Raw genomic sequence first — 25,555 nt, 5'->3', positions numbered from 1 at the left:
AAAAACTACGCCATGTTTTTCGCAGGCTGCAACACGTTATCAATGAGGAAGAGCACCTCACCAAGACTTACCCCACATCTCCACTTCTCGCCTTTAAATAGCAGCCAAACCTCAAACAGATCATTGTTCTTGGCAAACTGCCCGGCTTTCAGGACAATACCATACAACCTTGTCACGTAGATGCTGCAAGATATGTCAGAGAGTCAGCACGGATACGACCATTATGCGTGGGGGCACTTCCCACCATGTACATGGCAGGTACTTGTGCGACTCAGCCAATGTTGTCTATCTCATACGCTGCAAGCAAGGATACCCTGAGGCATGGTACATTGGTGAGACTAAACAGAGGCTACGGCAACAGATGAATGGACACTGCAGAACAATCAACAAACAGGAGTGTTCCCTCCCAGTCGCAGAACACTTCATTGGTCCAGGACATTTGACCTTGGACCTTCGGGTGACCGTCCTTTAAGGTGGACTTCAGGACAGGCAACAACGAAAGTGGCCGAGCAGAGGCTGATAGCCAAGTTTGGTACCCATGGGGATGACCTCAACCGGGACCTTGCGTTCATGTCACACGACATGACCACCATTGCACTAGACACGTGCACTCACTCACTCACTCACTCACTCACTCACTCACTCACTCACTCACTCACTCACTCACTCTCTCGCGCTCTCTCTCTCCCTCTCACACACACGCACGCGCCCCCTCGCTCTCCCCCGCCCCCTCGCTCTCCCCCGCCCCCTCGCTCTCCCCCGCCCCCTCGCTCTCCCCCGCCCCCTCGCTCTCCCCCCGCCCCCTCGCTCTCCCCCGCCCCCTCGCTCTCCCCCGCCCCCTCGCTCTCCCGCGCCCCCTCGCTCGCCCGCGCCCCCTCGCTCGCCCCCGCCCCCTCGCTCGCCCCCGCCCCCTCGCTCGCCCCCGCCCCCTCGCTCGCCCCCGCCCCCTCGCTCGCCCCCGCCCCCTCGCTCGCCCCCGCCCCCTCGCTCGCCCCCGCCCCCTCGCTCGCCCCCGCCCCCTCGCTCGCCCCCGCCCCCTCGCTCGCCCCCGCCCCCTCCCGCTCGCCCCCGCCCCCTCCCGCTCGCCCCCGCCCGCTCGCCCCCGCCCGCTCGCCCCCGCCCGCTCGCCCCCGCCCCCGCCCGCTCGCCCCCGCCCGCTCGCCCCCGCCCGCTCGCCCCCGCCCGCTCGCCCCCGCCCGCTCGCCCCCGCCCGCTCGCCCCCGCCCCCTCGCCCCCGCCCCCTCGCCCCCGCCCGCTCGCCCCCGCCCCCTCGCCCGCCCCCTCGCCCGCCCCCCCCCACACACACACTCTTTTCCCCCCCCCCCACACACACACACTCTTTTCTCCCCCCCCCCCACACACACACTCTTTTCTCCCCCCCCCCCACACACACACTCTCCCACACACTCACACACACACACTCTTTTCTCCCCCCCCCCACACACACACTCTCCCACACACTCACACACTCTCCCACACACACCCTCAGACGTAAACCCCTTTAAACTCTCACACATACTCACACCCTATCACTAACACTCATAAACTCCCCCAAACCACACCCCCGACGCGCACACAGATGCACAACTTTGTGAGGGAATTTGAACTTGCAGAATTACATTTTATTTTGCTGAAAAACTGCATGTAAGATTCTGAAAATCCATTTGTTTAGATCTGAATCAGTCTGATCATTGTGATCAGGCAGCCTCACAGGGAGCTAAAAACCTTCAATACCTTATCTAGACCAACATAACGCCAATTGTTAAAGTGCACTTGAGAATGTAACTTTTAAAAATGTTTTATGATTTACATATGAAAGAAGTGATACCAACATGGTTATTCTAAAAGATGAGAGACTTAACAAGCAATTCGGGTCTTTTTCAATATATAATTTCAATTGCATCTCACTGGGAACTTTTACAATAAATTCTGTGTCTTACTCTCTCACTCTCCACAATCACCTGATGAAGGAGCAGCACTCCGAAAGCTAGCGCTTCCAAATAAACCTATTGGAGTGGTGGAGGCTGGTACAATTGCAACATTTAAGAGGCATTTGGATGGGTATATGAATAGGAAGGGTTTGGAGGGATATGGGCTAGGTGCTGGCAGGTGGGACTAGATTGAGTTGGTATATCTGGTTGGCATGGACGGGTTGGACCGAAGGGACTGTTTCCATGCTGCACATCTCTATAACTCTATGACTAGAATCTGGTGTTGTGTGATTTCTAGCTTTGTACACCCCAGTCCAAAACCGGCATTCCAAGTTATTATTTGTGTAAGATCTTGATTTCACTGGTCATCTGCCGGTATTGGACTGGGATGGGCAAAGTTAAAAATCACACAACACCAGGTTTGTTTGGAATCACTAGCTTTGGAGCATTGCTCCTTTATCAGGTAGTTGTGCATAACCACCTGATGAAGAAACAGTGCTTTAAAAGTTAGTGATTCCAGATAAACCTGTTGGACTATAACCTGGTGTTGTGTGATTTTTCATTTTGATTTGGTTGAGTTGAAATATAGAATGCTACAGGTTGTGTTTTAAACTTAGTTTGCAAATTAGGATCATCATATAAAGAAATATAGTGAACTCCATATTTACGATTCCTATAAATAGGTTACTGTGAATTGTTTTCTTGGAAACGAATGCTGAAGAAAACATAAACGAGGAAGTGGTTAGGTACTTTGTAACCACATTGTGGTGATGAGAATTCCTGTCTTGGGTTTAGTTCTATAAAAAAACGCTCATGGGACTTGTTTGATGCTGTTAAATTGAATCAACCCAAATGAATGGCTTATTTTTATTTCCCAAAAACGCAATCCATTTCTCATCTTTATCCTCTTAGAGTTGAAAGATCTTGTCAAACTCAGTCTTGAATATGATGGAAAACATCTACAACCGTCCCACATACAAAATTCTAATTGTTCACCTGTTGAGTGAAGAAATGTCTTGCTAGGTCAAAAATTGCCATCCCCTTATCCTGTACCTTGCTAGGTTGAGATTCTTCAGGGGCAAGTAACCTCTCTGCACTCCTGAAAATGCCAATATTTTACTCAGGTCAGTTATTCTTCTAAACTGCAAAGTATAGGTTTGTTCTGCACAGTCTGTTTTAACAAATAATCCTTTCATCTTGGGAATCAATCCAGTGTTCCTTTGTTGTAGCCTTCTTGAAGCAAGTCTATGCTTTCTTAGATTCAATGACAAAAACTGTGCAAGGTACTCAAGGGATGTACTCAGCAGAGCCCTGAGCAGTTGCAGCATGGATTTGCTACTCTTCCACTCCATTCCCCCTTGCATTAAAGTGCAATGTACTATTTGTGTTCTTAAATATTCTGTACTTGAATAAGAACTTTATACCTTGCATAACAGCAACTAAATTTCTCTGAATGCCGATACTTAACAGTTCCCCACCCTTTTTAAGAAAGTATATTCTTCCTAACAGACTGATTAAACTGTCAATTTCTCACATTATTCTTCCATCTTCTCCATTCTCTTAACTTGTCGACATGTCACTACAAACTCTATCTTCATTGTAACTTATTTATCCATTTATTTTTGTGTCGGTAAATTAGAATATCATAGACTCAGTTTCTTAATCTAAGAAATCAATGTAGATTATCAATCACTGTAGTCCACACACTGGTCCTTGCAGTACAATTACAACAAAATGCTCTCAAATATTTGTTGTATGCTATTTCTCTTTTGGTAAACCATGCTAACCGCCTTTATCAAACAATGATTACCTAAGTGATCAGCTACTCTATCTTCAGTAATGGATCCCAACATTTTCCTGATATTTAATGTCAGAGTGATTGACCTGTATTCCTGCTTTGAATTTGTTTCCTTTCTTGAAGTGTCATTTGCATTTGCTACCTACTGGGATCTTTTCAAAGTGGTGGGAATTTTGGATGAACATACCAATGCTTCCACGATCAGCTACCTCATTAGAACCTTACGATGCAGGCTGTCAAGTCCAGGGAAATATTAGATTTTCAGTCCTGTTAATTTCTCAGACACTGTTTCTTGAGTAATATTAATAACTTCAAATAACATCAGACCATGGCTTTCTTGTAATTTCTCTTATTTTATTGGACCTTGGACTAGGAAGGCAGAAGTTTTTTAACGTTCTTAGCTATTTCTTTATTTTTATTGTCAGTTTTGCCTCTCTCTAAGAGATCCTTGTTTACTTCATCTCTCTTCTTTTTTTGTGTACTTAATTTTTAGATCCTTGAGGTTTGAAGGATTGCTTGGAACTGTTGGATAGCTAGGTGTGATGTTGATTCAGGTCTAGTAGTGTATTTGGGAAGGGGAGAAAGAGAATCCAACCTACAAGTTGCTTTCTCTCACCCCCACATATTCTGTACTACAGCACTAAGCTGTGTAAGCTGATGCAGCTGTTTGTTATTTAAAATAAGTTTTCTTGTGCTGTTATTGTTGACTATTTGTGATTGCCATTATCAACTTAAGTGCAGGTAGTTTTTCTGTAATGCAATGGTTGCATTCTTATGCCAACCCTGCATTATAGAAAAAATCGCACTGTAGAAATAGCGCTTCGTGTTGCTGATGTAGTTGCATTACCGAAAACACATTCTAAAAGTTCACACTTTCGAAACAATGTCCCCAGTTTGTCAGTCGCTTTACAGTGAATTTGCATTAACGAAACATGTGCTATTGCAGGGCAACCTATAGCTAGAGCTGACTTTTAAGTGTGAAAACTTTTGTGAACTACTGTTCTGGCAACAATGTTACATTTTGAAACCTTTCCCTTCATGACTGTTTTAATTTATGTTGTCACTTTTGGAAGAAATTAATTTTAAGAGGCTAACTGCTAGCAATGTTGCATTTTTCTTTTTATTTATTTAGAGCGTAGGGCAGTATGATACTATAATAGAAATGGAACAGCCCTAAAACATTCCTTTGCATTTCATTCTAGGTTAAGGCAATGCATTGTTCTGTGGTATTAATACAGTAGCCACATTTTTGGCAAATATATTTCAGCATGGCTAAATGTGAGATAGCACATTTTAATAAGAAAAACAGAGATTGCATATTACTTGGAAAGTACTATTTTAGATGTGATAAATCTGCAAACATGCAAAATAACCTGACAGTATAATAGCATAAATCACTAAAGTAGCAATACAGATTTGTAACTCTATTTACAAGTAAGCAAAGTAGGCATTACAACTTGTTTCAGCGTGGTGAAATCTAAAAATGTTAAGTTGGTCTTGAATCTAATCTTGGTTAAATCAAACCCTGATTACTGGTTTATAGAATGAGAAAAAGAGTTAGAGGAAGTGGAGATTGTCCAGAAATGTGATGGGTGAGTGCCAAACCAGAGGAAACAGCTTAAAAATACGGGGTAGACCATTTAGGACAGAGATGAGGAGAAACTTCTTCACCCAGAGAGTGGTGGCTGTGTGAAATGCTCTTCCCCAGAGGGCAGTGGAGGCCCAGTCTCTGGATTCATTTAAGAAAGAGTTGGATAGAGCTCTCAAGGATAGTGGAATCAAGGGTTATGGAGATAAGGCAGGAACAGGATACTGATTAAGAATGATCAGCCATGATCATATTGAATGGTGGTGCAGGCTCGAAGGGCAGAATGGCCTACTCCTGCACCTATTGTCTATTGTCTATATACTGATGATGAAAAAAATTTCTCCATGTTTTTGAAAAGAGAAGGCTCTGAGTCATTACATTGAAGTCTTTAAAGTTATGAAGAGAGAGAATATTTTCACTTATGAGGATAAGCAATGCCAGACATCATTAATTGTCAACAAGAAGTCAACTTGCAAATTCCAACGAAACCCCTTTTACCCAGGTAATGGAGAAAAATAAAATTGGCTACACAGAGTGGTAAAGGTGTATTTAAGTGATGGCCAAGTAATTATTTATGAAAGAAATAGTAGACTTCTGAGTAATAACAGGGTGAAACTTAAATGGAGCTTAATTGCTGGCATAAACTGGTTGGCCTGTGTAACCTGTTCCTGTACAGTGTATCCTTTATAATATTTCTCACCATTATGATCAAATGATTTTAATTCTGCATATCTTTTTGGGAGGTTTGCTGAACAAGCATCCAGGTGCTGAAAGCAACATTCCTTTTTTTATATTGTGCATGATCTTCAAACCTATTTTTCTATTGCCATAAGATAATTTAAAGAAATGACTTGTTTCTTGCTTGCAAGGGAACTTTTGAGTACAGTTAGTCTGCTAAGATTGCCAGTCAACAGGGTGATTTTCTGCTTATGGGATGTTTTAATTTTTTTCCTCTTAAGCTGTTGCTTCAGCAAGTGTTTGTCACTGTCTAGCACAGAGATGGTCCTGGCCAATGTGCAAACATTTACAGCTTAAAACAGCTGTAATCATTTAGCTTGAAAGTAACTCTGGATCAGAGGACTGACTTGTTCCATATTTTATGACTCAAAAACTCTCAAAGTAGCCAAGTCTTGCTCTGGAAGCTTCATTCTATTTCGTTGTGTGCCTCAGGAGAATTAAATAATTTCTAAGATTTTATCCGATCTTTATCTGATTGAATGTTGGGGGTTAGTTAGCTGAATGGCTGGTTTGCAATGCAGCATGATGCCAACAGTGTGGATTCAATTCTTGTACTGGCTGAGGTTACCATGAAGGAATCTCCTCCTCAACCTCTCCCCTCATTTGAGGTGTCGGGTTAAACCACCAGCGTATCTCTCTCTCTCTCTCTCTCTCTCTCTCTCTCTCTAAGACGACTGTTTATTCTGATTTAACTGCTTCCCATGTTTGTTTGTGGCAACAACTAGTCATGTTTCATAAATTAAATACCAAATGTCGGCTTGTGAAATTTAGAACAGCATATTCTCCTCATCTTTTGATCCTGGTATAAGTTGCAATTTCAGAACGTGCTTTCTGGACTTCGACTATGTCAAAAATAGTGTAACAAATACTTCAAATAGCTTAAATTTATAATTCAGCTTATCAACTGACCATGCCAATGTTGAATTTTCCTCAAGGGGAGTGGGGAGGGCAATGCAGGTAAGGGGACTTTTCAAGAAAACTGCCTTTTGACCAGAAACTATAAAATAGAGGCAAGCACAAAAGGAAGCAAGGTTCAACACACTGTTGTTTTTTACATTCTTCAAGCTGGAGCACCAATTCTGTAGTGCCATGAACCTATATATTCTATATATCCAGAACTAAAAGTTGATGAGCTGGCAAAAATTCTTTGTTTTTTTTCTTGTATTGCGCGCAGAATGTTAATGCTAGCAATCCTTAACATTCCATGTACCTTGTGCTGAATTTGGGAATAAGGTTGATGGGAACTATCTGGTAAGTCTTTCTCAGGTTGCTCTCTTCTCATTTAAACTATCAGAAATAGACCGGCACAGCAGTTCACTGCACAATTCAGAAACATGGCCAACAACCTCTGAGGCAGTGTCATTATCAGTAATTTCCCCAAACTGGATTTCATCCCCTTGAAAATATTACTCGAGCTTAAGTTAAGCCATTACTTTGTGCCCAAAAACATGGTCCCAAAAGCTCAAATTTTGCACGTTTAGTCATGGCCTATTAAATAGGTGAGTCTAAGTATTGCAGACGTGACGTAAAGAAGTTTGCATGATACAGAAGATTTATTAAACTTAACAGATGCATAAAGTCAAGTATTTAATGCATTTCATTGCTGAGTATTACAATTTTTAGCTTCTGGAACAAAAAAAACCTAATTATGTTTCAGTACTGTGATTCTTTTGTCTTCCAGATAATTTATCATATGTAAATATAACCTGCACAATTACATTGATTTTAGCTGCACTTGTGCCTTTTAAAACAAAATTCTTAAAAAGCAATTGAACTGATGTGATTTGGGGTGTTTAAACCATTGCTTTCTCACAGAATAGAACTGTGAAGAAATATGAATTCTGGAAGGATGTGATTGCTTCTATAGAATACAATTACAAAGCATCTGCCTTCAAAGGTAAGTCATTATTTTGTGATTCTTAATGCAAAGTTTTTTAGCAATTTGTAGGACTCATTATTTTAGATTACCAAGTCTTGTTAAGTATTATGGAACTCATGACCCACTGTAAAATTGTAGGCAGCATGAAGCTTCATTGTTATGTCTGTTTTGGGTTTTCTTCTTTTTAATCTGTATATTAGAATGTTCTTTCAGTTGTGATAATGAACATGCTGTTATGGTATGGATGTATCATTTTACAAGTTATCAAAAAAGTACTAAGAAGTTTCTTCTTCCTAGATGTTACTTAAGCATGTAACTATGGTTGTTCAAAGGAAGCTGGTTGAAGTCTGCTTTTCCACTCCATTACCAGTATGCAGCTGCTCTGCCAGAGAATCTGTAATTGTGGTCAAATGTCTACTGGCAATGTGAAGGTTTGAGGAACTTAATGTGCAATAAATTTATGCTTGTTCTGCATTATATTCAAATTTTCTCCATTTTATTTACATTTGTCTATCATCCACTGTATCTGAATACATCTGACTCAGAATTACTTCACTCCTGAACGAAATCACTGGGCATATGCTTCAAAAAAGGTGTAAAAAGAAACCTGAATCAGTCATCAAACTGTAAACAGTCATTTTTTTGGTGCTAGCTGAAACTTTTAATGCCATTTTTACTTGATATTGCCTCTGTGAGCAGCATGATACGTTGTTTCTTTGAATGCATTTTTGTGGCATTAATGTCTGTAACGATGAAATTGAGACTCTTCCATGCTTGCATGTTTTTCAACATTGTCATGATATTGTTTGCATTTTAATGTTTATGAAAGATGATCAGTCTTGAGTCATTAATTTTCATACTTTAAGGAATATATGGTATCGGATCAGTCTTGTTTGTATTTATTTTCTAGTAGTTGACAGGAAATAGCTATATAAGTAGCCATCTACGCAACGGGTGTAACTGTCCCATTACATGCCTTGAAGAAATTCCAACTCTGACTGTTCATATTTGTAATGTAAACGCATAGAATTAGTTTTACTTTGTTACCTTACTTTTCAATGTAGGTGAGTGCATTATGATAGTGCATTCATAATCACTGATTAGCTCTAACAACTTGCTGTGATACTAACCTTTATTTTAACTGCTCAGACTGGAATGACCAAACATTCTTAATCTGAATTTCTCTTGAATACTTATCAAGTTATGACCAATGAGATTTTTTTCTGTTCTGCTTTATATATAGAATAAAGTAAAAAGTTAGTAAATTAGATCTTTGTTTTCACCCCTCAATCACTAATCCAGTCATATTTTTAATGACAGTGATTGGCTTAATGACAAAGGAGAATTCTAGCAGAGTGAAGTAACTTATTCTCTCTTTTAAATATAACATAAACATGATAATAAAAGATGTTTTAACGATTAAATTGCCCTCCTAGTTGTCAACCACTTTGCATCTCTCTTTTAGTTAAGAAGTTTTCATATACTTGATCAGATCAATTGAAACAATACAAATGCTTTCTGTTGGAAATGCCCCGCAGCAGATATTTTCAGTTGTACTCCATACTAAAGACCCTTTCTATAAAAGGTCCCAGTAATCTAAGCTTGGCTGTGTGCATATAATTTCTGGTAATGTAATGCTGGTTAGGGTCAATCAGGGCACTTGCGTTAGCATAATTTGCTAACTGAAATTGATGTCAGTGTCACAATTTTCTCCTCTTCTATAATGTGATGGAGCAAGTTAAACTATAAATAATATACAGTTAACTTGTTAACTGTGATACTTGGAAAGTGTTTAAACACTGAAGAGGTCAATATTGCACTTGTTACTGGGCAGCAAATTATTTGGTGTGTTTCTCTGAAAATACAAATGTTAAGATGTCTCAGCACTCTTACAATATGAATATAAGGCTAAGTCAGCATTTGTGGTACAAGGTTCTATGCAGTTTGATTTGTCTTCATGGTCTCTACCAAAATTTAGGTCAGCTCAATCAACCTAAAACAATTATAAATTGCTGCACCTTCCTTGGAAGTTGAAGGTGGCAAATAGGAAGTAAGGAAGATGGCTTTCACAATCCACAGGGGATATTAAATCAAACTGCTGATTTTCTAAATGTCGAGCACATGGTTGCAAGCATCTATACTACAAAGTGATTACTTTCACTGGGGTATGCAATCTATCTCGTATCATTTCTTTCTGCTTTGCAATCACATGATGTCTGTTCAAAAAAAGTGGCATATTAGTGAACCGATTCTTCCATGGTAGATATCACTTGGCAATGGGTATGCAATTTAGCTAGATTGGTTACTTCAATAAATAAATGTCTTCAAATAAATATCAACATTTAAAGTAGATTTTGAATTCAAAAAGTTGTAGTGTCAGCATCAGCAAGCTTTTTCAGTAAACTCTGTCATGTATCTGTAAATAAATTATTCTTATTTGCCATTTTCTCTAATTGTAATAGAATAGTATTTTGATCATATGGATTTTTCTGTCATACCTTCAATTTGGGGCCATTTCCACAATCATACATTAGAATATAAAATATTCAGCTTTTATGTTCTTTGTTTAGAGAATCATTCTGTAGAGGTTCTGTAGGCAAAAAGGTGTAAGAAAATATGGCATGAGAAAAGTTAATTTTTCATTTGAATCAACTGTACTGTAGTTCTTATTGGTTACTGTTGTGTGCATATTCCTGTTTGCTATCAAGCTCATTTGCATAACCTTATTGTAGGTCATGTGGCAATCATACCTGGTAATATCTTCACTGTTCTGAACAGTGCTAAAAATTGTTTTATTGCTCAGTGAAGTTGAAAGAACACAATCTTTCATCACTTTAAGATTGTTTGATCATTGTAGCAGTCTGTTAGTGCCAAATATTTGCTTTAAGTTTTCAGACTTATTTCAAGAGTGGATTTTATGAGACATGCATCAAATTATTAAAGACAGGGAGATGGGTGAGAGCTGGCAGGGAACCTATGCAAATTTTAAACAACTTAGAGCGGTAGTCAAATGGACAAAATGCATGAGTACTGAATAATTTGATGTCTTTTGATAGTGGAGATTGGAGTCACCTTTGAACATGCGTGTTGACTAAGAGGACATAACGAAAAATTGAACCAAAGGTAATATAGTCATGAAAAATATTAGGAAACGGGTAGTAGTTTTAAGTAGAATCCATTCATAATGGCCGTAGGCAGGTGAATGAACACTTGCCCTGGATTCAACGTGATACTGAAATTGTCTACAATCTGATTTGCAACAGAGGAGGTTTTGGCAGAAGTGAAAAGCAATGATTTTGCTTTTGCCAGTATTCAACTGGAGGAAATTTTGATTCATTTCTTAAAATATCAGGGCACAAATGTTGCCATGTCAATTAGGAAAATGTACAATTTGATGTGTGTCATCTATACTTATTGAAAATATTAAGAGATGGTGTCACTGAAAAGCAACCTGCAAATAATAGAGGAAGAATTTTTGGGGAACTCTAGAAATATCTGTGTTTGGCAAGAGGTGGAATCATTCCTGAAGGTGAGCAAGCAGTATGAAACTAAATAAGAAGGAAGTATGCCTAGTTCTCTGGATATGTCCTTCAGCTAGAATACAGAATGTCTGGTGAATGTGATGTTTGTCGTCAATATGATGTACCATGGAAATATCTAGAAGTAAGATGTAACATCAATATCATTTAAATTAAGAGTGGGCGAAGCTTGTGTAGATGCATGAAGTCCTAGTAAGTTGTGTAGCTGGATGACTGGCTGATCAGTCACACATTTTAAGTATTTAGGTCTAACTTTAAGTTGATCTTGCCGAGTCAATAGCTTCACTTTGACCCTACCTTTGCCCATCAGGCTTGGTTTTAACATAATCACAGCTCTCAGTTGTTTTATTTATGTTTAAGTGTAAACTGAATTCTCACACTTGTAATGGAAAATATATTTATTTCAAAAACAGTCGCAGTAATTTAAATCTAAATAAAATTCATGTGATTAACCTGACATTTTAACTATGCCATTGGAAATATTAGGAATGCTAGATTTGTTTTGGCTCGATCACAGTAGGGAAGATCAAAGACTTAAGATCTATTCTACACCCTGGGTCCTCGTAAGTTGGACTGAATCATATCATTACAAAAGATTTGTATGTCTTGAAGAAAATCTCATGGTACCATCCAGGAACCTTTATATGGAGTTAATAACTCAGTAATAGTTTAACCCTTTTCAGGTGAGTGGTATATCTGCGATATATTTTAAAATAAAGTGGTTGCCTGGTGCTTTTAATGGATGCCATGCTGGGTCCAGGCATTAGACAATTTAAAGCGGCTGTCCATATTTTGCAATTTACAACCGAGCATGAAAAAATATTCTGACTGGATGAAGACTCTTTGTGGATACTTTCTTAATTCCTGGCAGTCACTGAGAGAGATTTATCCACTCCTCCTCTTCTTTCACCACCTCCCTCCCTCTTCCCCGAAGGTTTTGAAAAATAATCTTCAGGGCGACAAATCTTCAGATCTTAAATCTTCAGATTTAAACCAAAGGTATGTCTGTCTACAGTACCAGCATAAAAATTGGAATGATCATGTGTAGTAATTGGTAATTTCAGAATAGTGATGCATTCTGACAGAAGTGTTCCATGGAGTTGGACTTTTCTGGTTGGCATCTTTGGCCCTCCAGCTACATAATGCAATTATATGATGCAGAATATTCTGCAAGTGTAATACCGCTGTCACTTATAAATTGCAAATGCATGATTTTAACTATTCAATTGAAACTGCATACTTTGTTCTTTTGATTAGCAAGAGATCATTTGTATAAAAGAATTTTAAAATCTCGATTTAAAGAATGAAAGTTTTTTTGTGATAGCTCATGAAGATGATACATTTGCAACATATTTTGTACTAATACAATTCCTAGTTTGGTAAGTGAGAGAAATGACTAATATTCATCCCCACAGTTTTGCTTGAGAAAATATGCATTTTGAAACTGTTGACAGCAGCACGGCTTACCTTGTTTCATCTCATCTGCTGAAACCTCACTGATGCCTTTACAAACATTATATGTAATATTTCGAAAGCACACCTGGCACATGTCCCATCTTCTACTCTGCATTAATTTCAGGTCATCCAAGCATCTGCTGTCTGTGCTTTAACTTATAAGAAGGTTTGTTCCCTTGTCCCTCCCTGCTTGGAGGTCTACATTGGCTCACTGTCAAGCAGTGTTTTAATTTTGAAATTTTAACTAATTTTCAAATCATGTCATAGCTTTTTACCTCCCTTTAAATCCATTCATCCCAAACTCTCTGAAAATCTGCAGTTCTTATAATAAAACTTACTCTTTTCTCTTAAGCACATCCAATTTCATTCACTCTCTGATTGGTGGCCATGCCTTGATTGATCTGGATTGATCTAACTACACCTCTCTGCCTGCGTATGTCACTTTCCTCCTTTAAGATACTTTGTTAAACCTACCTCTTCGACCAAGCTTTATTCAATTTTCTCATCTAATATCTTCTTCTGTGGCTTGCAACCAATTTTTTTTGATATAATGCTCCTGTAAAGTAGTTTGGAAAAGATGTTAACATAAATTTAGGCTGTTGTAAAGAAAGGGTGTTGGTATCACTGTTAAATGCCAAAAAGTGAAATTTGGTGAGATCATGTTATCATTATGCAATAATTGGATAAAGAATATCAGCTATAGTTTTCTGACAGTGATTTATCCTAAAGTAAGATTTGCTGTCACAGAAATGTATTTCTATGGTCTGGTAAGTCTATGAATTTATCTTTTATCTTTTTAAATTTTTGTTGCAATTTAAAATTATTTTTCTAACTTTAGTTATGTGTAATGATCATGCAAGTGAGATGTTAAGAACATTGTTATAAGAATGGCCATATCGTTCAACTCAAAATACAGTCATGAATTCATGGTTTCATTGTTGCTTTTATGCAACCAGATGAACATGGGCTTTGTGTTTGAAGAAACACTTTTTATGGCTAAACTAAACCAGAAGACCATTTTGAAGTAAAACCGCTTTCATTTGAAGCCAGTCTTTTCTATGCCTTTTTCACTTTGTGGCTTATAGTGCGTTAAGGAGAAATCATTAGAACCCCTACAATGTGGAAACAGATCCTTCGGCCCAACAAGTTCACACAGACCCTCCAAAGAGTAACCCACTCAGACCCATTCTTCTACTCTATATTTACTCCTGACTAATGCACCTAACTTAGATATTCCTGAACACTATAGGCAATTTTGCATGGCCAATTCATCTAACTTGCACATCTTTGGATTGTGGGAGGGAACCGGATCACCTGGAGGAAACCCATACAGATGCGGAGAATGTTTCCACACAGACAAGGCTGGGAATTGAACCCAGGTCCCTGGCGCTGTGTGGGAGCAGTGCTAACCACTGAGCCTCCGTGCCGCCCGTGGAAAAAGTCTCATTCAAAGAATGTAAGAAGCTTAAGTACATATTATTTTAGAATTAAGTTCTGCATTTTGTTTTGTGTAATTTTGTAAGACAAGCCTAGGCTTCACAATTTAATACAGTGATAAAGTTTGATTCTTATAAATTTGACCATTTTCTTTGTAAAAAGCAGGAGAGTGCTGAATTTTCTAAGCTATTTATTTTCTTTTAGTTAAATAACAAATGGCTCCTTCAAATAAAATATGAGGCGCTTTGGAACCCTCCAGAACACTTCTGTGTATCAAATAAACATGATATGATATTAATCATTAGGATGTGATACTACAGATCATATTAAATCTGTGCCTCCTAATTTTCATTAAAGCCACTTGTAACTCAGAGATACCACTGACCATGTAGAGGAGAAGTAACTAGTAAAAGTTAATAAGCTGGTAAAAGCAATGTCAGATGCTGGAGATCTGAAACTAAAAACAAAGTTGTTGGTAGTCCAAACTGACTCCTCTTTGTAACCCCAAGGTGTATGTTTCTGTTTTTACTTTAGTTAATAAGCTGGTATTGTTGAGTGAACAGATTGATCCACTGCCTATTGTATGTGTCAGTTTTGTGCACTAAGTCTGATAAAGTTAATAAAGATTTGGAGATGCCGTGTTGGATTGGGATGTGCAAAGTTAAAAATCACACAACACCAGGTTATAGTCCTACAGGTTTATTTGGGAGTGCTGCTCCTTCAGCAGGTGATTATGGAGTATAAGATTGTAAGACACCTTACAATTTTATACTCCACAACCACCTGATGAAGCAGCAGCACTCCAAAAGCTAGTGGTTCCATGTAGTCCTGTTGGACTATAACCTGGTGTTGTGTGCTTTTAAACTTAATAAGTTCTGTGAAACTTGTAAAAACATACTTGCGTCTGGAATTGTTTCATAACTACACATGATCAGAGACCTTTAGGTTGGCTTTCTCAACTCACTGTATAATTATAATTAATTTAAGTCTAAGAATTAAAATTAAATTCAACAAGCTTCACTATGATAGCCAGAGAATTTTCTTTTTAGTAATTTTATTGACATGGATAATGGCAGCAGAACAAACATTGTTCTTAAAAACACAATTATATGCAAAAAATCTCATTATTTTGACCGTTTTTAGATTTGTTGTTTTATTTCGAAATGTCTTTAATCAAGTTCTTTTGTCTTTCAATCACATGGAAGCCACTATAAATTTAGTTCCATCATCCATTTTGAGTTGCACTTTCTTCAGTTGGTATGCATCATGATGGAACAATTAGATATCCTGAGAAGGAAGAACTTTTCTTTTCAGATGAATACAAACCATTGAATTCTTCTGAGGATAACTGAATGTAAACTTTGTCTTTCTTACGCAAGCTTATTATAGCACTTCCTGAGGCCTGATCGATATAATCCTTTTTATAGTCATCGAATGTATACATTACAGCTTCATCATTTTTGTATAATCCAACCCAAACACTTGCTCCCTTAACATGTATGTGATAAAAAAACTGATAGATGCCAGGTATTTTGCATGTAAAAATCCCAGTAGATGGATCATAATTATCATTTGAATTAATTAATATTTTGTCAAACACCACTGGTTGGTCTGTCGATGAAAACGAATGAGACAGAATGGCTGTAAATGCTGGTATCTTATGTTTCTCTGATTGCGTAGCCACTTTTCCAGGTGGTCCTGGTGGACCAGGACGTCCTGGAGGACCTGGAGGTCCTTCCCGTCCAGGTGAACCAGGTATATTGCCTGATATTTTTCCATAATAATTACCTGGGTTGCCTGGAGGACCTGGAGGACCAGGCTCTCCTCTTTCTCCTGGATTTCCAGGAGATCCTTGGTCTCCAGGTGGACCTCTTGGACCTTGTGGTCCAGCAGACCCTCTCATTCCTTCTTTTCCAGGGTACCCAGGTGCCCCTGATGAACCTGGGCTACCTGATTTACCAGGTGCTCCAGGTAGTCCTGGGTCACCTTTTTGACCAGCAAGTCCTTGTGGACCCTCTGAGCCTGGTCTACCTGGAATTCCTGGAGATCCCGACTTTCCCGGTGCACCACCTGGCCCTGGTTGTCCCTTTGATCCTTGAAACCCTTGAGGTCCTGGTGGCCCTGGATTGCCTTTTGGCCCTGGTGCACCATTTTGCCCTGGATTGCCTTTTGCACCGTCCTGGCCTGGTGGGCCATACGGTCCTCGTGGTCCTTGTGGTCCAGGTTGACCTGGATCTCCCTTTTTCCCAGTTTCTCCAGGATAACCATTTGAGCCTGCAGGGCCACGCTCTCCTCTTGGTCCTGGATTTCCAGGTTTACCAATGCCTGGCATTCCTGGTTCTCCTGGTGAACCTTTTTGACCTGCTGAGCCTTTTGGCCCTGGAGATCCAGGTGACCCTGGTTCTCCTCGAGATCCAGGAGATCCGTTTCTTGATTGTCCAGGTGGACCTGGTGGCCCTTTCTGGCCTTGTGCTCCTGGCTTGCCTTGTGAACCTGGGGCACCTCTCTCCCCATTGGAACCTGGTTTACCAGGAGAACCAGGAGACCCTGTTTTTCCTATTCCTTTTGGTCCAGATGGACCTGGTGGCCCTCTTGGTCCTGGTTCACCTTTTTCACCTTGTTCTCCTGGAGCTCCAGATCCCTTTTCTCCCTTTGGGCCTGGTTGACCTGGACTTCCTGACTTGCCTTTTGATCCAGGTGCTCCTGGTGATCCTGGACGACCTGGTGCCCCTTGGGAACCTGGTTTACCAGGAATTGATGATCCAGGTGGGCCAGGAGGTCCTCTTGGTCCTGTACTGCCATTTTCTCCCGGTTTCCCAGGAGTTCCTTTGTCACCTTTCTCTCCGGGAGATCCCTTTGCACCAGGCTTTCCTGATGCTCCTGGAACACCTGGTTTCCCAGCAGATGATTGTCCTGGTGGTCCTCGTGGCCCAGTACTACCAGGAGCCCCCCTCAGTCCGACTCCTGGTTCTCCCGGTGGACCTTGTGGGCCGGGTGGACCTGGATAACCTCGTGGCCCGCGTGGCCCTCTTGATGCTCCTTATGATAAAAATAAAAATAAATATGGTTTAGAATTTGCTATCTTTGTGCTAATTCATTTTAGTTGGCTACTTTCATTTTAACTGGTCCTAGTGGACACCATGGGTTTGTGAAATCTTCCATCAAATGCCAGGCACTCTTTTTTCATGCATAAACTCAGACTTTTAATGAAACAACAAACACCTATTCTGCTTAAAAAGTATACCTTAACTACAAACCCATTGCAGACCTAACATGATACTGATTCTTGTTTTCCGAGTGATTTAAATATAAATTGCATTTACCTTGCACATCCTCACCTTGTGAGGAGCAAGCAGAATTTTATATGTTTCTATTTAACATAAAGGAATTATTCAGCATAATCTCTTTGCTCTTCACTGTATGTTCCTATTAATAAAGGTCAGGATACTATGCATTTTCTTGACTGCTTTCTATTCTTAACTGCCACGGAAATTCCTAATATTTCTCGGGATCTAACTTTGTATTATTTCAAAGAGTGAATTGAATCCACCCAACATTTTTCATATAGCAGATTTATTGTTTTAGTGTTTTCTATAAATCTGTTCAGGTTGTGCATTTGATACCATAACCTAAGTATAAATAGATCACTAATGTTAAATTACTCCCAAGTTTATATAGTGGTGTAAAATATTATAATATTAGTCTTCAAATTTAAAGTTTTTTCTCAGATTATTGGCTCATTTTTAAATGTCAGTCACAGTATATTATAAGTTGTTGATGGGTGGGCATTGCAAATTCATTCTATCAGTAGCAGTAGTCAGGGTTTTGTGGGTTATCTACCTGTCCAGCCTCCATAGTGGCTGACATTTCAAGTGTTCACTTATCTTCCAGACCTGTCCTCATGTCCACGTCAGAATCAGTACCACTCCGTGTTCTCTTTTAAAAAGCATATTGACTGCTTTGATCTGGAATATAATTGCTCCACCTGCAACCTGCTTTTCTTCTACAAATATCCATGTTCACCTTTTCCCCTCATCTCCATAACTGAATCTTTTCGGAGAAAGATTTTCTTCCATTTCAGCACTGACATGATTGCAACAAAAATCATGTAAGGCTGTGGAAGCATTTTCAGGGAGCTATACTTCTTGAAGGAAAATGAATCATGAGGGTATGAGGAGAAAACCTGCACAGGGTACAAAATTGGATAGTCAACAGTGATACTGAGTGGTGGACCAGAATCAAAGGACTGAATATTTTCTCCTCTATTTTCTATGGTAAATTGTCTCTCGTGTCACATTTGTGCATACGTTGACGTTGCTCCTCTAAAGCCTATCCTTCATTATGGAAAAATCACAGCAGTGTCATGGCATGGAATGAGACCATTCAGCCCCATTGTGTCGAGACTGGCTCTCCAAATGAGCATCTTGGCATAGTGTTATTCTCTGCAGATTCCCCATATCCTTACGCATTGCTTACATTTATGTAATCATCTTGCGTTCGCTTAAATGTCTCAATTGAACCTTCCTCCACACACTTTCAGGCATTGCTTTCCAAATCTGAGCCACTTGTCTGGAAAAGGTTATTTTTATCTCACATTTGCTGCTTTTGTAAATCACTTTAAACTATTCTTGGTCCTTTCAGGAATGGGATTATTTTTTTCCTTCTCTATTCAGCACCCTCTTGATTTAAAAAAACTTTTATTAAATTTCCTTTTAACTACCTTCTCTCCGAGGAGAACAGCCCCAGCCCCTTCACACAATCCTTATAACTGAAGTTTCACATCTCAGGAGCAATTCTTGTAAATCCTCTTCTGCATTTCCATCAGTGTACTGTCAGCCTTCCTATGGTGTGGTATCCAGAACTGTACGCAATACTTCACCTGAGGTCTAGCAAGTGTCTTCTGCAAATTCAGCATAACCTCTTGGCTTACAATGTAACCTCTCTTCCTCTATGCCCCAATTAATAAAGTTCCAGATATTGAGTGCTTTATTAATTGCACTGTTTCTGTTGTGCCTCCTTCATTGAGTACATTTATAACCATCCTTATGCTCCTGAACCCTTTTTAGAATTGTACCTCTTACTTTATTGTCTGTACCTGTTCTTTCTGCTGTTACATGTTGCCTCGCAGTTCTCTGCATTTAATCTTCATCTGTCACCAATGTCCGCATTCCACCAACTTTTGTAGTTCTATGCTGCCTTTTTCAGTTTGTATTGCTTTCAAATTTCTTATCAACTGCAGACCTTGAAATTGTTCCCAGCACACACAACTTGATCCTTAATTTATCAGGAAAAGTAGGGTTCTGATATTGACTGATGAGGGACCAAATATGAACTTTCCCTAACCAAAAATATCCATCGACCATTACTTTTTTTTCTATTATTCAGTAAATGTTGCCACTGCCATTTATATACCAAGAATTGTAACTTTTTTGCAAGTTTGTTCTGTGACAATCTAGCAAATGCTATATAAGTCCATGTACACCATATCAGCAGCATTGCCTTCATCAGCCCTTTCTGTTACCTCTTCAAAAATGAACACAATATCCTCAATAGGGAACCATGTTGGCTCTTCCTATTCAATGTAGCTTCTTCAAATTCTATGCTGAATAATTGTTCCTAATTGTATTTCCACCACTGAAGTGAAATAGGCAATCTATAATATTTGGGTGAATCCTCGCAAGCATTTTTGAATAAGAATTTCATCTTTGCAATTCTCCAGTCTTTTGGCACCTCCCTGAGTCTAGGGAGGACTGAAAGCCTATGGCCCAAACTGCTGTGATTTCCACTGTCACTTCCTGCCATATCCTTGAATGCATCTCATCTAGTCTTGGTTCCTTATCAACTTTAAGTAGCAATTGTCTATCAAACACTGATTCCTTATCAGTGTTGAATCCTTCTCATTGCAGAATTTCTTCCTCTGTCACCATGGTCCAGGTACAGCTACCTCCTTGCTAAAGATAGATGCAAAGTATTAATTGAATACCTTAACGTTTCTCTGCCAAGCTCCTCCTCATTTCACTCTGCTACTGCCTGCAGAAGATTTTGAGATTCACCTTTACATTGGCTGCCAATGTCTTATAATTTGTCTTTGCTTCTCTTATTTGCTCTTTCACATTCTTCCGTTCTTAACCTGGCTAATCATAGTCACAGTACATCCAGCTTGATTTTTATTTTTTGTTCCTGCAGTGTCGCAATTAGTCTCCCAAAGATCTATTACCGTTTTCTCTCCCTTTCTAACCTGTAACTTGTCCCTTAGAAATTTTTCTTTATTTTAACGATGAAGCCTAAGCAATTAACACCCCTCCCAGCCTAAAACAGCCACATGCCACACCTCAACACCACCATCTCATGCCCACCTGGACCACCTGCAGGCACGTGCACACAGACATAATATCCATTGTGATAAAATAGCTTGACGCTGATAGACTCCATAACTTACTACTTAACATCAGAAAGCTCTACATTCTGTATACAAAATACATGGGCTGCCGCAATTGAACTCAAATGGAATAAGTTTGCTTTATGAATGATTTTGAACTGTCAGAACTTAATACATTTGTAGCTAATATCGTGTTTTTGTTTTGGAATTAAGTATCACAGTCTTATCTGAGAGAATGATATCTGCTACAATATATTAACAGGCTGTGGCTTGCACAGAAGCATTTGTGTCTGCATGCAGTTGTGGTATTTGTCCCTTGCTGTTCTCAGTCATTAACCTTGGTACTGAAATTAAAGCTTAGCAAAAACTTGCTTTATTTTTCCTGTTGCTCTGCATATTTTTATTTCAATTTCTGCTGGAAAATAATTTCCTGGTTAATATCCCTCATTGAGGCTCATTCTTTAATTTTGCTACTCTGTGAGACATGTTGGATAATTTATCTCACGTCTTCAATCATTTTATTTTTCAGTTTTTCTAATTAATTTAATTTTTTAAGATTTTCAAGTTTGTTTTAATTCGTTTCGTTTTCTTCCCACACTTTGTGCAGTTAGTTAAAAATAATACCTTTTACATCTTTATTTCTATGTTTTATCTGATTTAATTTCTTTATTCATCATCATGTATTTCCATTTACCAATTAGAGCATAAACAAATTCTCTCAATTCTGGACAAAATTGAAGGCAGCTTTTTCTTCTGGTAAAGAAAGATGAAATTCATAACTCGAGTCATAGGGTGTACAGAAGTACTTGAACTATTTTTACAAAGGTGTGTCACATTCAATAGATAGGATAATTCCAGCAGAATTCAATGATCACTAATTACATCTGATATGTATTCAAATCCATCCTGGGATGTTTGACAGTAATTACTCATGTAAGAGAATCAAATGTACTTTTTCTTTCTGGCTTCAAATTTTTGCTGCTTTTATCTATTATTTACTTATCTATGTACTTAACTCTGTGATCTGCCTGTATTGCTCGCAAGACAAAGCTTTTCACTGTGCCTTGGTACACGTGACATTCAATTCAATTTGATTCAATTATTATTCGTTAAGTTGCATAAGTACACTACAATATGCTGGAGTAATCTGCCATGAATTAATTGAGTTTTTTATTTAGTTGAAACTTTTATATATTTTTCCACCTCTTCAGTATTCTTAACAAATTAATGAGATTTGTTTTACCTGCAGCATCATCTTTATTGTTTGTTTGAGGATCCAATAGTATTTTTCAACTTACCTTCAGAACTGGAGGAATCATCTTCGTCTGAACCACTCCCTGTTTTCGAGAATCATTAACAATATTCAATGAATCTTAAAATACTTAATGATTTTAATTTGACATTTAATAAGTTTAAAAAAAACTTTTGCAACAACATTCATCTGCATCAGATATTCCTTTAAAGAGTACAATTAAAACTTAAAACCAAAATCACCTACTCTAATTAGTTACAATACTAGTCTGCACATTAGATGCACACAGAGCTTTAAGAAATGGCATTATAAGCACTATCAGACTCTGGAAAATAGCATAAAAAGCCAAATGAATAGATTAGATGTGTGTTTAAACAAAACTTCTATTTAAATTTTTAATCAACATTAAATCTTGGCATATTGAATGCAAGTTTTCAAGTAAGTTGCGATCAAAACAACAAATTGCATTTTTTAAAATCAGAGCTTCCCAAAGTGGGAATGGGATGGGATGAGATCAGGCCCTAATAGGGTTGCAAGTGAAATTTTGGCGGTAAAGCACTGAGGCAGCAATAGCTGACTCCTTTTCACCCTGCTGTCATAGATCGTTACCCCCCCCACTTCCCCCAGGCCCCATTGATACCGCTTTATACAGCTGCTTTATCATGTAAAACGTCGCAAGGCATTTGAAGACTAACCAGTTGTTTTGTTTACTACTAAGTGCAAAAATGTACAGGAACTTAAATGCCAGCATGGGTCATTCTTATAATGATTTAATTAAATTTTAATCGGTTCACATTTATTTTGTTTGGAAACCAAGTAAGGTGATGCCATTGGGGATGAAGGTTTTTGTACACTTTCCTCTTTTGGGATCAGATGCCTCTTTTAAAGATTATGGTCAGCTATGGGATTGATTAGAGTAAATTTTCTTTATAAATTTCTTTTTGTCAGTTCTGAAGAACCGTCAGATTCAGCTTAAACGTTATCTCAGTTTCTCTCTCCCACCCCTAACCCAATGGTATGTCTGACCTCCAGTTTTTTTTATACAGCAGCCAAACAAACACTGCTATTTCAAATAATTATATTTTTCCACACCTATTAACATTTGAGTTAAGGTGCCATATTGACCCAAGACTTTTTTAACTAATAAAAAATTAGGTTCGGTTCTTATTCAGTGGCCTAGCTTGGAATCAGTCATAACCTTGTCACCTTTTGCAAATTGTAGCCCACCCTTTTATACCATTTTATTACAGCTAGTTTAAATAGTTTTTTGATTGAAGACGGGCAAACTGACATTACTGGGAAGTCTGAGTTTCTATTCCAAACTGCATTGTTTAATTGTACTACATTTTTATAGGTTTGATTATCACCTCAAAATTTGAAACTTTGTTTTGTGCACTACTTAACATTATAGAAACAAATCCTTTTTAAAAAAAACCCTGCTTTTTGGTTCTCAATACTCATATTTTTTACCCTTGAGGTTGGTAGTCAAATATCTTCCATGGTGAATGCTATTTTACATTTTTCAGAAAATATTAAATACTATTCTACATTTGTGATAAATTGCTTCATTTTCTATTTACAATAAATACAGCTGTAATACATACAGTATGAATAGTAACTGTAGGCAGTCATTTTTAGGCATTCACCATTCTCTTCCATACAAAGCAAGGGATATTTTCTTATTACTGTGCAACTGAGCAAATCAGCAATACTTAGATTTAAATGTTAAGGAGTTGCATGCATTCAGTGTGCTTTGTTTTTACCTGTACATGTATGTTAGTAGATTGCTTGTGGTATCACTTAGAATTAGATTGTGATTAGGATTGCGTAGCACTATCTGGTCAACTTTAACCTTAATATTATTATTCATCTAATTTCATAATCAGATCATTTGTCAAATAAATTGTACAAACTATCATAGCATGTTCAAACAGAAAATGTGTTAACAGTAACTTGTAACTTGCTACTTGTTCAATGTATTAAAACACCTGAAGTGGGAAAACATTTAATGGATACTTTCACTAGTATTCGTAAAAACAAATACATTTTAATATTGGAGGTGTGAGATGTGAATTTTTGGATTATTTATGAAACCTAAAACTTGCTTTGCCGAAAAGGTATTGCAATCAAAATGCATTATGTCCAGGATTGTTCTGAGTAAATGATTTGCATGAGTCTTTACCAGCTGTATCAATTAACTAATCCTGAATTTCAATGGAGGTACATTTGGTAAGTGGCCAGTCTATAGCAGCATGAGAGAAAGATAAGAAGAGGTTTAACCCACACATGTAGATGCAGCATGCATTGAGAATATTGTTTAGAAAACTTGAGAAGTGGTAACAGAATTAAATAGCGCAACCACAATGTTAGCACCCTAAATCTCACAGCACCAAGTCTAAGCTTTGTACTCTGAGGTTATGCTCCATCTAAATCACCCATTTGTCTGCTCCTAGTGCTTCCAACTTCCCTACTTTTAAGACCTTGGTCTCCCTTTCTCCCTGCATACATTTGCTTTGTAAAAGTTACTATATATTGTTAAAGTTCAATGGCCTCTGTCCATAATTTTTCCCACTTAAGAATGGCTGGGAATTAAAATAGATATCTACTGTCAAACCAAAATGAGTAAAGTGAAGACAGGTTCCATTATCCAATGATGTGTGTTTGTATAATGTGTGCATATTTGTATGTGTGTCTGGAAACGGAATCTTTTCTGAAATGTTAATGTGTATGCATTTATACTGTATAATGTAGATATGGAATGCACTGTCATATTTCAATACTTTGCAGACAAATATGCATATATTGTATCACACAACTAAAGTTTTGTATGTATAAATGATGCTTGCGCAAGATAGTGCGTGCACATGTCTGTATGGTAAAAGCCAAAGATACAAGAAAGTGAGAAAAAATTTGATAAATGGTTGACATAGAAGCAAGGAAGCAGATGAGAGGCTTTCACAATGAATTGAAGAGGTCAAAGAAACTTGTATAGCAAGGAACACTTTTTGCATTTTTTGTCTGCACATTTCACCTAAACATTTTAAAGAAGTGTACAGTATATAATAAATGTACACATATGTTTAACTAATTTAAATAAGTTACGAATAAAGCCAGCAACCACCTTATACAATATAGACATGTCTCATTTTGCAGCATCATCTTACACAGACCAGTAAATGTTTAGTATATTAAGTTAAACTTACGACCATAACCGCGACGCTGATATGCAGCATTGTATCCCATTCCATGGATCACATTCAGTGTAAGCAATACCAGAAAAATGGTGATTTGATTTGAAACCATGGTTGTTGATCAGATCTGTAAGCAGTGAATACAGCCATGACAAGTTTAAAATGAAAAAGTAATTTAGCTTAACTGCATTTACTACTATTTCAAGAACTGAACAGTTGAGTGGAATTATTGAAGTTACTGTGAAATTTAAACATGAATACACAATTTAAGAAAATATTTTTGTACTGCTTTATGTATGACCTTAGTGATAGCTATAAGGTCTTCGATAAGGAATTTAATGTTACTCAGACTAAATTTTGCTTAATAC

The 25,555-nt window shown here is 38.3% G+C and overlaps 2 protein-coding genes across 4 annotated transcripts in view; one reads left to right on the top strand and one right to left on the bottom strand.

Annotated features, from left to right (window-relative positions):
• The window catches only part of nt5dc1 (5'-nucleotidase domain containing 1), a 554,582-nt gene that overhangs the window by 47,426 nt on the left and 481,601 nt on the right, over positions 1 to 25,555 (top strand). For all 3 annotated transcript variants that reach the window (XM_072555633.1, XM_072555641.1, XM_072555649.1), the window contains exon 6: positions 7,871 to 7,952. In XM_072555633.1, the coding sequence (XP_072411734.1) occupies positions 7,871 to 7,952 (82 nt within the window). The remainder of the gene's footprint in view (positions 1 to 7,870; positions 7,953 to 25,555) is intronic.
• LOC140453692 (uncharacterized) lies at positions 15,576 to 25,299 on the bottom strand. The gene is made up of 3 exons (XM_072548633.1): positions 25,200 to 25,299; positions 22,043 to 22,081; positions 15,576 to 17,404 (listed from the first exon to the last, which is right to left on the bottom strand). The coding sequence occupies exons 1-3, from the start codon at positions 25,297 to 25,299 to the stop codon at positions 15,630 to 15,632; spliced, it is 1,914 nt and encodes a 637-aa protein (XP_072404734.1). The 3' UTR covers positions 15,576 to 15,629.

The sequence above is a fragment of the Chiloscyllium punctatum genome, chromosome 3 (assembly GCF_047496795.1).
Source record: "Chiloscyllium punctatum isolate Juve2018m chromosome 3, sChiPun1.3, whole genome shotgun sequence".
NCBI classification, from domain to species: domain Eukaryota; kingdom Metazoa; phylum Chordata; class Chondrichthyes; order Orectolobiformes; family Hemiscylliidae; genus Chiloscyllium; species Chiloscyllium punctatum.
Note: the sequence above shows the minus strand (reverse complement) of the source record. Positions and strands in the feature narration are given on the sequence as shown.